This window comes from Histomonas meleagridis, assembly GCF_020186115.1.
Source record: "Histomonas meleagridis strain 2922-C6/04-10x chromosome Unknown contig_4, whole genome shotgun sequence".
Taxonomy (NCBI): Eukaryota; Parabasalia; order Tritrichomonadida; family Dientamoebidae; genus Histomonas; species Histomonas meleagridis.
Window position 1 is genome coordinate 93744 of NW_027150883.1, and position 13308 is coordinate 107051.

Here is a 13308-nt window from a genome sequence, read left to right on the forward strand (position 1 = left end):
TTCGGGGTGATAAAATTCCAACGAAACCATTAAAGCTGTAGAAAAACAATTAAATAAATTCCAAATATTCAACATAAACCATATTATCTTTCACATTTAATTTAATATCCTTATGTTGCACGAGTTTTTTAACAATATCAATATGACCACCTCTAGCAGCAGATATAAGAAAAGCTTCGAATAACATTAAAAAACTCCAAACAAACAATAAAAAACAAGAAAAGAACAAAAACAAACATCAAAAATATTACATAAACATTTCGTTCATTAACATCAATTCCTTCAATTCCTAAAAGATAATCAATAAGTTCCATGTTATTGAAGCCTATAGACATTGTAAGTGGTTTAAAAAACAATTAAAGAAACGTCCAAAAATTATATTAAAATATATAAATAATGAACAAACCTTTGTACATTTTCTCAATACTAAAGCCGTCTTGTTTCATAATGTAACTGAAGAATTCCGGATTCCCTGAAAATATGACCTCTGTGAGTATCTTTTTCGAGTATGGAACTTTCTCACTAAAACATTTGAACAAAAAGATGTCGCCGCAATTAGCAACTTCATTAAGAATCTTATCATCAATAAAATCGCCTTTCGTAAGTAGAAATGATAAAAGTTCATAGTTGTTGTAGAAGATGCAGAGAGTTAACAGCTTCTTCATGTTGTCGAGTGTGAAATTGTCCTTAATTGGGCTTAGCGAATCTTCCTTATTATTATCGTTTGGTTTTTCGTCTTTTTCGTCATTGTTTTCATTTTCTTTGTTATCCTCATTCTTTTCATTTTGCTTTTCTACATTTTCTTTGTTGTCGTTTTCGTTTTGTTTTTCATTTTCGATATTTTCGCCTTGTGTTTCTTCTTTTACATTTTCCTTGTTATCCTCATTTTGCTTTTCATTTTCTTTATTATTGTTTTCACCATTTTCAGAATCACCTAATAATTCGAACATTGACTTTATATCTCCGAATAATTTACCGAAGAATGCTCCAGGATTTAGTTCTCCTTCGTCTCCTTCATCTTCATTAGGCTTATCTTTATCATCCTGATGACTTCCGAATAACTTACTAAAGAATGTTTCATGATCTCCTTCTTTTTCAGGTTCATTTGTATCATTTTTATTACTTCCGAATAACTTGTTAAAGAACGATTCATATTCTGCTTCATCTTTTTCACCTTCATTTTGTGGAGGTTCAAGTTCATTCTTATGACTTCCAAATAATTTACCAAAGAATGACTCATGGTTTGTTTCTTCTTCTACTTTAGGATGTTGCTGAAGATTTTGTTGATTTCCTAAATTAGCAAACATTGTTGGGTCAAAACCAGGTAATGCATTTGCTAAAGAGCTCGAAATCTTTGCAAGATTGTTTTGAATTTGTTGCATGTTATCATCTAATTGAGGTATTCCTTTATTTTCATTTAAGTCTTCGATTTGACTATCGAAAAGATAATGAAATATTTCCTTCCTATTATATTCGATTGCTTTTTCAAACGCTCCTCTAAATGTCGAATTGTTTTGTTCGCATAAACGAATAATTTCATTGTTTCCTCCTGCAACTGCATATTTACCTGCGTTTTCGACTTTCGCTCCATTCATAAGTAAAAACTTAAAACATTTAATAGCGCCTAAAAATGCACAACATTCTATAAGTGTAACATTTGCTTCGTTAATAATCGAATTCTTCTCATAGAGTGATGGTTCAATGCATTGATTAAAATCAAAGTTTGGTTGAGTGGACATTTCTTGAAGCTTTTGAATGTCATCTTCACGAAGAACTTTAACAAGCTCTGATGGATTAACGCCTTCGTTTGTTAATTCTTTTTGAAGTTTCCAATCATTAGCTGATAACTTATTATAGTTTTCACGAAATTCTTGATAAAATGGGAAAAATAAAAGATCTTGATTAGGTCGATATTGTTGGAAATAAAATGTTCGAATCTTTTGAACAAAATCTGTATCGATTAAGCCTTGTAAAATCATTTTATTAAGTATGTAATATGCTTCTTGCTTCTTAACTTTAGCCAGATAGTTCCTAAAAATTCTTGTTATTTTTGGTACATTTGTTGAATTATCATTTTTACTTTCGAGTTTTTTTAAATATTCACAAATAATTTCTGGCTTTTTACATTGAGATTTAAATGATGCATATAATAATTTGGAAATAATTAAGTTAGAGGTATATGGGAAATTGTAATCAAATAATTCAATTGTTGATTGAACTGATGACTCAACATTACTTTCATCAAAACCAAAAATGATTTTTTGTATTGTTAGTAAATTTTGAAGATCGCTTAATGTTTGCATATTATTGTGTACTTGTCAAATGATCGAAATTCGGGTAAATTCGACTACATACAAAAAGTCGAATTTTTCTATTGGAATCGAACGTTAAACACATTCAAATATCGAATATGCACTGAAAATCGAAAACGATTTCGATGAAACTTTTTGTAAGACAATTCAATTGAAACCGATCGTTGTTACTCCTAATGAGAAGTATCATTGAATAAAATCATTGATTATTTGTTATCAATATATTTTAATCGTTTTTTTAGATTGAATAGAAGATATTTCCGAAATGATTCGACATCATTCAAATTCGTAATGTTTTTTATGGTTAAAAATAATGTTGGTTGCTTTATTAAAGTTGAAAGAAAATGATGAATCAAAAGACAAATAAACTGAAAGCACTCCAGTATATGCAACAAATTATTTATGGTGAATGAAGAAGCATATTTCTCAAGCAATATATTTGTTATCAGATAAATTTGATGATAATTATATAGACTCTTTTTAAACTCTTTCTTACTCAAATGATAAATTTTGATTTTTAGATTATTTTTTATTAATGAAATTGGTAAAGGCATAAAACATCTGCTTGAAATACTTTTTGTTATCAGAAATTATGAAACAATTTTATATTTACCAACAAATTTTTTATTTAGTTAATGTTCTAAATCTATTTTGTAGTCTCCTATTCTTACCGAATCCCTTTGTAATTTCTCTTTCCAATCCCTTATATTTTCTGATTCCCATTTTTATTATATCTTTCATTTCCACTATAGTCTCTCTACTTAAGCAAAACTCTTCCAATTTCTCTTTTTCATTCATCAAAACATCAACGAAATTTTTGACAATTTTTTCTTCGAATTTTTCCCATTTTTTGTCATCTCTTTGTATCATATCAATTAAAGCTAAAGACATTTGATCACATTTACCTAACTCTGGATTAAATGGATATAAATCCAAAATTTCGTTTAACAATTCGATTGATATATCTTCGCCAATTGCACATAACTCGAGAATTGCAAGTGAAAGCATTGAGTAAAACGAAGAACTTTTATCAACTTCTTCACTAATTAATTGATATAATTGATTTACAAATTCATTAATATTCACATTTTCGAAATTAATTTTTATCAGTTTAATAATAATTCCTAAAATTTCTTCTGAAGTTTCTTTATCTTGAATATAATTTAATCGATTAATTAAGAATTTTAATAATTGACTAACATCAATTAAATCAGGAAATTCAGTTATGAATGAAAGTGGTTCAATATAAACATTAAACATATACAATGGCGCTTCAATTGAAGTCTTAAAAATGAAATTACAAATTTCGGGTAATAATTCATTTTCATATGTAACTCCTACACATTGTAAAAATGTGAATATTTTAGTTTCTTTATCATTAAATAATGATGGAGGCTTATGCATAAATATTGGATGTGAACCTGATAATATTGAACTGACCGACGATACAACCAATTCAATTGGTATCGGACACTTCTTCAGAATTTTTCTGAGTGCTTCAAGAATTGAATTGAACTGGATTTTGTCAACAACATTCAATGCTTTATTTGTCAACAAGTCGAAAATTTTGATAATTAAATTGATGTCATTTGTTGAACGTAATAATTCTGCGATCATACTTGCTGCAGTAATTAAATGAGTTTCATTAGTTTGTAAGAAGCGTTCCATAATTTCTATGATTCGAATAAAATCATTTCTTAAATCTAATCGAATGATTAAACTCGAATAAGCAATTGATACATTTGATTGTATTTTTTCGTTTGTCATAATTTCACCAATTGATATCGCGTATAATCTTGGAAGCAATTTAATAACTTGTTTCTTGGTGATGTCTGGTGAGATTGAAGCAAATAATACTAATGAACGTGATGAAAATGAATACGTAGTTATGATATCAGAATTTAATAATTCGATTGTTATTGGTATTAATGTTTCTATCTCTTGAAATATTAACTCATCGAAATCAATCGATGCAATTGAACATATAATTGATAAACATTGTGATAAAAGTTCTGGTGTTTTATCATCTTTAGATTTGATAATTGTAATTATAAACTCGAAAATGTTTAAAATTACATTTTCATCAAGTCCTTCGATTCTTAAAAGTTTTCGTAATAACTTAAAGTATTTATAAATTTCATTTGGTTTAACATCATTAAATATTTCTAATAAATGTGTAACTTGATCTGTATGTATAAATATGTTATTAATTATTAATGCTGTAAATGTTCGATATGCTGAATCACGAACAATTTCTCGATCATCAGCTAATAAACTAACAAAATTAATTAATATTTCATTAGGTAATTCAAACTCTAAGTCATCACTATAATGACTTAAACATTCAAAGATTTTTAACCCAAGTGAAACTCGAATTGGATCATTTTCTTTAATTAATTGTGAGACAAGTTCAAATACTTTATTTGGGCCAATCTCTTCTGCAAATTGTGGAACAAATGCAGAATATATACATAATGTTGACGTGTTGTTGGTATTACTCAAATGTGATATGACCGATTTCATGTTATCGGTTGTCACTTTTTCTAATGGCGAATTATCAATGGAATCAATGATGTCGTGAGGGATTTGGTGCTTCGTTGCTATTTCGGTTGATGATAAGTTCTCAAGTTTCGTAAGTAATGACATTAATGATGTACTGTTGAGAAGATGAATAACTGTAAGAATTGATTTAACTTGTTTGATTTCAGTAATGTTTTCAATTGCACGTAGAAGACTTGGAGATTCAAGATTTGTAAGCGTTGGATTATTAGTAAATATGTCTTCAAGAATTGGTACAATGAAATTGGATATCTCTATATCATTATTTAACATATATATAATAGAATCCCAAATTTTATCTACAAGATCACTTGATTGTTTTAATGCGGCTGTGGCATCAATTCGTGCTAAAATTACTATAAGTCCACTTCGAATGGATACTGAAGATTTTGGTAATAAAGTGGAAATTATGCGTACAATCCCAGAAAATTTAGACGAAAGAAATTCGTCATCACAGATAGGAAGTAATCTGATTAAGAGAAGGCCATTTAAATCTGTTGGATTTTCGGAAAATAAAAATTCTATTAAATCATTCCAATCTTTGCCAAGATATTTAAATATGTGAGTACATGCATCAGCAAACCTTGGAAGAGATTTTGGATGCATTGGTTTTTTAAATAATTGAACAAATTTAGAAACTAATGTTTTCTTTTGTTCTTCATTAAGGCCTCCCCAAACTTCATCAATAGCATTTGGAAGAATATTTAAAATTCCAACTTCGAGTGGAGATTTTGGATCACCTATATTATTTAGAAGTTCATTTATTTGATCTATATTTAAATTTAGTTCTGGCTCAATTATAGTTTCTCCTTTTATAGGTGAAATTATTTGTTCACCAAATTTCGTGATTGCATCCAAAAGATTCTTTTCGACCATTTGGCCTAAAATTTTCGAAGTTGAACGAATTTCAAAAATGTCAGTATAAAAGTTATCAAATTCACATTGGAATAATTTTTATTCAATTTTTTTGACTGTCAATATTTTTTGTTATTGACATTATATAAATTGAATGAAAATCAAAATACGTTTTTTGTTGTATTTGCATGTCCATAACTTCTTTCAAAGAGAGAAATTTTAATTTCCCTCAGAGCACAACACCTGAAAATGTTGGACCAGGAAGTTATGATTTGGATGTTCATTTCAAAAGATATCGAAAACCAATACCATTTGGATCTACAACTCGCCGAGAACTTTTTCCAAATATAAATGAAAATTCTAATATAGATCCAGGAACATATAATCCAATAATTCCAAATAGATCAAGATCAGCACAAAGTATTTTTAAATCTCATTCCAAAAGAGAATATTTTCAAGAATATGCACAAAACCCAGGTCCTGCAGATTACTCAAGCCTCTGTGTTTGGGGTAAAAAGCATCCATCAATGCAAAAACGAAATATTTCATTCACAAAAAAAGAAGAAGAACCAACTCCCGGGCCAGGGTCTTATTCTCCTCATCTCCCACAAAACAAAAATGCGTATCCATTTTCACTTTCACGCTCTCCTCAAAGAGAAGTTATGGTATACAATGGTATTCCTGGTCCTGGGCGTTATTACAATGAGAGTCCTCAACATAAACAAACAGAGTCACCTGCATTTCGTAACAAACAAACTCGAACAATTTTTAAATCAGAAGTTAATGATTCTTACATGCTTGAACATACTGCATGGAATATAGAATCACCAAGCAACCGTCCTTTCGGTGGCCTTTCGAAACGTGACTTTAACCTTGGCAACACTGAAACAGATTCTAACGTAGGCCCAGGCCGTTACTCGCCAAAAGAAATTTCCAAACCGAAAATTAACCGCTCTCAATTCAGCACCGATAGAAGTACAATTTTTGATGTAAACGATTCAAATCCTGGGCCTGGATATTATTACGATAGTGAGCCACAACAACCGAATCATGGGTTAGTAATTCCAAGAGAAAAGCGTGGTGAACTTTGGAATATACAAAGGACTCCATCGCCAGGTCAATATGAAACTAATGTTGCTGATGAAATGGAAAAAGAACATAAAAATCGTATTCCTAACCCAGCATTTAAATCAAAGGAAGCTAGAGACTGTTATCAAATTAGCGATGGACCTGGTCCAAAATACAATATTGAATCATCGAACTCAAAAAAGCATCAAACTCCAACATTCCCAAGATCTAAACGATTTGGTGATGACAGAACGGATGTTCCTAGTCCAGATTCATACATGGTACATCCAAATCAGAGAAAATCTATTGGAGGATATATTACAAAAGGTAAAAGATTTGCAGAACGAAAGAAGAGCTGGGTGCCGTCCCCTGATGCATACCAAAATGGCAATAAGTGTAACCTCATTCATCAATCTGCAAATGTCAACTTTCAAACTGGCAAAAAGCATACATAACGAATACCTCAATCATAAATAGAGTGCAAAATTAATGTTTTTATATATATAAAATATGTATTATTATTCATTTTTAAATTTGTTTTTAATTGGAAATCAATGAGAAGAAAATGAAATTTCAATAGAATTAAAATGAAATTTATAATTATATTTGATTATCTTTGCACTCCTTTCTCTTTCCTATTTAACTTAAAGTAATCATGATCTGCTTTTTCAATATTTCAATGAATGAAATGCATTTGGTTGTATCTGAAAAAGTTGTTGACAGCTTTACCAATGATTATAAATCTTAGTTATATACACTTGTTTATTGATAAATGGTTTATCTGTTTTACTTTTGTTGAGAAAATCCAAAACTCCAACAATTGCCCCATTGCGAATTACCCCAACCACCACCGCCAGACGGAGGTCGACCTTTGTTGCTTCCAAAAGTACTCCCTGATGCCCAACTATTCATTGGATGCTGGGTAGAAGGAGTAGTTGATGCAGCCCAACCATATAATGATGTTTGAGCATTAGTTGAACCCCAAACTCTTGACCCTAATTTACCAAATGAATTTCCTGCTTTCCAAGTGCCACAACCTGTTGATTGATTGTTGACATTTATTACACCCCAACAATCTTCTGAAGATTTATTAATAATTGGGCGATAATTTTTACTTATACATGTATCTTCTTCTTTAAGCAAATAAACAATTTGGGAATTTTTATTTTTAGTTGCATAATTTAGTGCTGTTTTATGTATTTTAAAGGATTACCTAATATCATTATTTAATATTATAAAAATAAAATAAACTACATATAAAATAAAATAATATCTTTAGCATTTTTATCAATTGCTTTTTGTTCAAAAAGTAATATTGCTATATTTCTATGACCTCTATCACAAGTATAAATTAATGCCGTTTTAAACTAGTACAACAAATATCATAAATTATTTTGAAACACAAAAAAGAATTCTTAGAAGCAAGCCCATAATATGTAAAACTTACATCTTTTGCATTGATATCAATTCCTTCTTGTTCAAGAAGTAATTTGACTATTTCCATATAACCAAATCTAGATGCAAATATAAGTGCTGTATAATCAAGTTTATATTATTACCAAATACTATTCCGAAATCTAAAATTAATATAATAAATATTATCTTTAGCATTAACATCAATTCCTTCTTGCCCAAGAAGTAATTTAACTATTTCTACGTGATCATTTTGAGAAGCCAAAATAAGTGCTGTACTAAATAATTGAAATAATTTTCAAATAATAATTTAAAATATTAAATCATTAAAATATTTATTACTTTTAGTATTGGCATCAATTCCTTCTTTTGCAAGAAGTAATTTAACTATTTCCGTATGACCATTAAAAGAAGCTAAAATCAGTTCTGTACTAAATAATTGGAATAAATTCCAAAAAATATTTTAAAACAATAAATTTTTAAATTATTTATTATTTTTAATATTGGTATCAATTCCTTTTGGTTCAAGAAGTAATTTGACTATTTCTGTATGACCACATCTAGATGCAAACATAATTGTATTCCAATTTTTTTTTAAATAATTCCCAGATAATTATTTGACATACCTTACTGTTGAAATGAATATTACTTGTAGCATTAACATCAATTCCTTTTCGTTCTAGTAGTAATTTAACTATTTCCACATGATTATTTTGAGATGCTTAAATAAGTGCTGTTTTAAATATTTTATATAATTTCCAAATATTACATTTAGACCAAATATTTTAAGATTAAACATTATTATTATAATTAATATTAAATGCATCTAGTTTAAGAATTCTTTGAAAAATATCAATATAACCTTTTTCACATGCTAATAGAAGTGATTCATTAAATAATATAAGCCAAAATTCTAATTATTAAATAAACATTCAATATAAAAAATAAATTATATTATTAGTACAACTTTCATATTCAAAAATTAAATTAATAAGATCCAAATTTCCATATTGGGTTGCAAATAATAAAGTAATCCAGGAATTGGATTAATCTCAAGATAGTAGTTAACAAGAAAGAAATTGCCAACTCTTGCAGATTCATTAATTATTTTATTATTGATTTTCATTCCTTCTCCGATTAAAAAATTAAGAATTTCAAAATTGTCATAATTAATACAAAATTCTCCAAATTTACTAAGATCAAATGTTTTAGGATTAGAATTATTTTCATAAAGATAACGAAAAACATCATTTCGATGGAATTTAATCTCTATTTCTAAAGTGCCTATAAAAGATATGTGATTTTGTTCACACGAATGAATGATTTCAAGATTTCCACCTGCAACTGCATATTTACCTGTATTATTGTAAATAGATTTATTTAATATTAAATATTTAAAACAAATAATTGATTCAAAAAATGCTGCATAATCAACTAATCTAACATTTTCCTTATTAATAAATGAACATCTTTCATAAAGTGAAGGCTCAATAGTCTGATTAAAAATAAAATTTATTTGTGATGCTTTTTCGATGAGTTTTTCTATTTCATCATTTCGAATTATTCTTGCATTTTCATTTGGATTAATCCTTCTTCAACATATTTCTTATGAAGGACCCAATTATTACCTGAAAGTTCTTCATAACTATTTAAAAATATATTACAAAATGGATCATTGTTATTTTTTATTTTATTTTGTGAATCAGTTTTATAATATGCAAAATATTTTGATTGAATATTTGTTGTGATATTTGAAACAATTAATTTTTTCTTAATCATTTTTTCAAGAAGATAATTCGATTCTTGTGTTTTTTCGTCCGGGGGGCTTTGTGTAAACATTTCAATAAGCTTTAAATTAGTGAACTCTTTTTCTTTTGTTTGTATTGCTTGTAAATATATAAAATATGTTTCATATTTTTCTTTCATAGAAGCAAAAGCATGTTTAACAAAAGAACAAATAATATTATTACATGGATAAATAAAATAAGTATCAAGTAGATTTATTGTTTGTTGAACAGAAAAATTTATATTTTCTTTGTTTATATCAAACACAATTTGTTCGAGTTGTTGTAGCCCTTGAATTGAGGTGAGTTTATTGGACACTCCATAGAGAATTTTGTAATCAGCCTTTCAATTTTATGTTTGCTACTTGTTCTTTTAAACACATAAAACTGATGCGATCACATTTTGGCATTAGCATTATGCCATTGTATTAAAATGAGACTTCTTGCAAATAAAAATCCTTGAAACACAAATTCTGGTAGAATATTAGCTAATGCTTTTCCATAAATAAAGAGATTAAAGAAAAGATTTCATAAAAGATATCAATTTTGTTAAATGTTTTTTCTTTGTATAAATTATTTTTGATGGAATAGCTTCATAGTTATTTACAATATCTCCATAATTATACAAATTATTTATTACATTTTACAAGAAATTTGAGGTTTAGTTCACATTTTCCAAAAAAATTGCTAGCTTTATTTCAAAAAGTGCTCACTTTTAGTCAAGTAAATCATTGAAAAAAAGGTTTCAAAACCGTCACAAATTTTGCTTGAAGTTGACCGTTAAATGCATAGCAAAAAGCGGTTTTCAAAACGGTTTTGGTCGACCTTTTCCTTGAATGCCACGTTGCCAACGTAAGCACTTAAAGCGCCTTGCTGCCCCACACCACTGGATGCTCGCCAAGACAGCCGGTAAATTTGCCACAAGCCCATCCTCTGGTCCACACAAGCTTAGGGAATGCCTTCCAATCACTGTTTTCCTTCGTAACCGTCTTAAGTATGCTCTTAATGCCCGTGAAGTTACAGCTATTGTTGCTCGTAGACTTGTTAAGATTGATGGAAAAGTCCGTACTGACCCACGTTTCCCAGCAGGTCTTATGGATGTAATTGAACTCGGAAAATCCAACGAACAATTCCGTCTTCTCTATGATGCCAAAGGACGTTTTGTTGCCCACAAGATCGAACCAAAGGAAGCTGAATTCAAGCTTCTCCGTATCAACAAATATTTCATTGGTGAAAGAGGAGTTCCACATCTCGTCGCCCATGATGGTCACACTCTTCGTTATGTTGACCCATCAATCCGTATGAACGACACTGTCAAATACAACCTTAAGACACACGAAGTTGATAACTTCATCAAGTTCGAAAAGGGTAATGTTGCTATGGTCACATCCGGTGGTAACGTCGGTCGTGTTGGTGTCATCCAATCCATCGAACCACAAATGGTTGGATTCTCAATTGTTCACATCAAGGATGCATCTGGTGCTGAATTCGCCACACGTATTCCAAACGTTTTCGTCATTGGTCAAGGTGAGAATCCACTCATCAGTCTTCCACGTCGTGCTGGTGTTCGTCCATCAATTCTTGAAGGAATTGATATCGAAACCCAAGAATAAACAAGCTGATTCAACTAATGTTTTATATTTAAATATTAACTTATTACCAAATGTAAGGTTCAATTGCTTTGATCAATTTGGTCTATGAATTTAAATGGTTTACGTGAAAGGTGGCATTAGAATTCTCAGTAATAACTTATCGAGCAGTGTTTTGTTTAAAAACGCATAAGATAACTTGGTTTCCAAAAACACAAAAGAGTTGACGAATTAAGCATTTTACTTAATATTTTAGGATGATAAAATTGAAGCCGCTGTCTGAACATTCTTCTTGAATTGTTCATCTTCAATTGGTGATTTGGCATCGTAAAATGGGTTCATTAAAAGTTGAGCATAATATGAATGAACTTGTTGGAAAAACTTCTTAATTGTTTCTGACTTACGCTTAGGATGTAAGAGAAGAAAAGCAGTTTGTCCAGGTGTAACGTAAGCACTTATTGAATATGACTCATATGTATCAATTGATTCTCTAAATGGAGTTGGATCTTTGAGATCTAAGGAATCCAGAGCAGCATAGAGAATAAACTGGAAAAGGTATGATTTTTCGCTGGCATTTTCTACCAAATTTGATATTTCGAGGGAAAATAAAAGGCTATTGTCTCCAACAACAGCAAACATTTGCCACTTTTTAGAATCACATCACATGTCTGAATAAACGGTCTTTTACCAAGGTGAAGAAACATAATTTTGAACAGCAACTTGATAGCACACGCAAATGAAAAAGCATTTTTTTTGTTCATCTATAAAGGGGAATTTAAATTAGTTAAATTCTTTCTTCAAGAAGAGGTCTCAAAGCAATTTAGAATTCATTTGAAGCTTAAATACCCATGTTTCAAACAGATGAATTTTTTACGTATGCTAAAAAACAGAAACAAAACAGAACATGCTCGATCACACAATGCGAAAATACCATTTTATAAAAATATGACCAATTTTTTTTTTAATTTTTTGCATTATTCCCACAGAGTTTACCAAATGGCATTTAGATACAAAACACATTATTAACGATATATGTACAAAACCAACCCACCATGTTTTAGTACCCAAGCTAAAACTTATGAAATCTGATTTTATATTTTTTCAAAATAAATCCACTAAAACCATTACATTTGATCAAGACAACCTCCCTATACAAATCCTGGTTAAGTATCATGATGATATGTGTCTGTTACATTGGAAACCTTCTTTTTATCTCTTGGCGCACAACGACAACAATTTTAAACGAATTACAATTAATTGTTTACTTCACCTGATCACAATTTTTTCAATTCTGATAGCGGTTTATATTAAATTCTATCAGAAAAATTCAATACTTACAAGCACATTTCAGAAAAAAGATTCATTCAAAGTTGAACCGAAAACCGAAATTGTTTTTGTGCTTTTTTTCATGAATTCTTATCATATATAGTGAGAGAAATAGTTCTACTCTTTTAATAGAAAATTCAGACGATTTTTATCAAACAATCATTAATGATTATAAAAATCAAACAGAAAATATTATTATTAGTGAAAATATTACTTTAATCCCAAATAATGCATTTATTAATTGTACATTAGTTATTTATGTGAATCTTTCTAATTCAATAACAAAAATAGAAGCTTCGGCATTTTCATATTGTACATCACTGATAAATATTACAATTCCAAATTCAGTTACAACCATCGGAGACTCAGCGTTTTCGCACTGCTCTTCTTTAAGAATATTGG

At 29.3% G+C, this 13308-nt stretch overlaps 4 protein-coding genes across 4 annotated transcripts; 2 read left to right on the plus strand and 2 right to left on the minus strand.

Annotated features, from left to right (window-relative positions):
- Window positions 1–380: 380 nt before the first annotated feature.
- On the minus strand, window positions 381–1979 carry GO595_005795 (cask-interacting protein (caskin); the record flags this gene model as incomplete). The annotated part of the gene is made up of 1 exon (XM_067919078.1): window positions 381–1979. One exon carries the CDS (start codon window positions 1977–1979, stop codon window positions 381–383), a length of 1599 nt encoding a protein of 532 aa, XP_067773831.1.
- A 3805-nt stretch (window positions 1980–5784) lies between these two features.
- Window positions 5785–7249, plus strand: GO595_005796 (sperm-tail PG-rich repeat-containing 2-like; the record flags this gene model as incomplete). Its single annotated transcript, XM_067919079.1, has 2 exons — window positions 5785–5790; window positions 5960–7249. 2 exons carry the CDS (start codon window positions 5785–5787, stop codon window positions 7247–7249), a joined length of 1296 nt encoding a protein of 431 aa, XP_067773832.1.
- A 3578-nt stretch (window positions 7250–10827) lies between these two features.
- Window positions 10828–11604, plus strand: GO595_005797 (40S ribosomal protein S4, X isoform; the record flags this gene model as incomplete). The annotated part of the gene is made up of 1 exon (XM_067919080.1): window positions 10828–11604. The coding sequence occupies one exon, from the start codon at window positions 10828–10830 to the stop codon at window positions 11602–11604; it is 777 nt and encodes a 258-aa protein (XP_067773833.1).
- A 228-nt stretch (window positions 11605–11832) lies between these two features.
- Window positions 11833–12219, minus strand: GO595_005798 (Trafficking protein particle complex subunit 2; the record flags this gene model as incomplete). The annotated part of the gene is made up of 1 exon (XM_067919081.1): window positions 11833–12219. One exon carries the CDS (start codon window positions 12217–12219, stop codon window positions 11833–11835), a length of 387 nt encoding a protein of 128 aa, XP_067773834.1.
- Between the last annotated feature and the right edge of the window lie 1089 nt (window positions 12220–13308).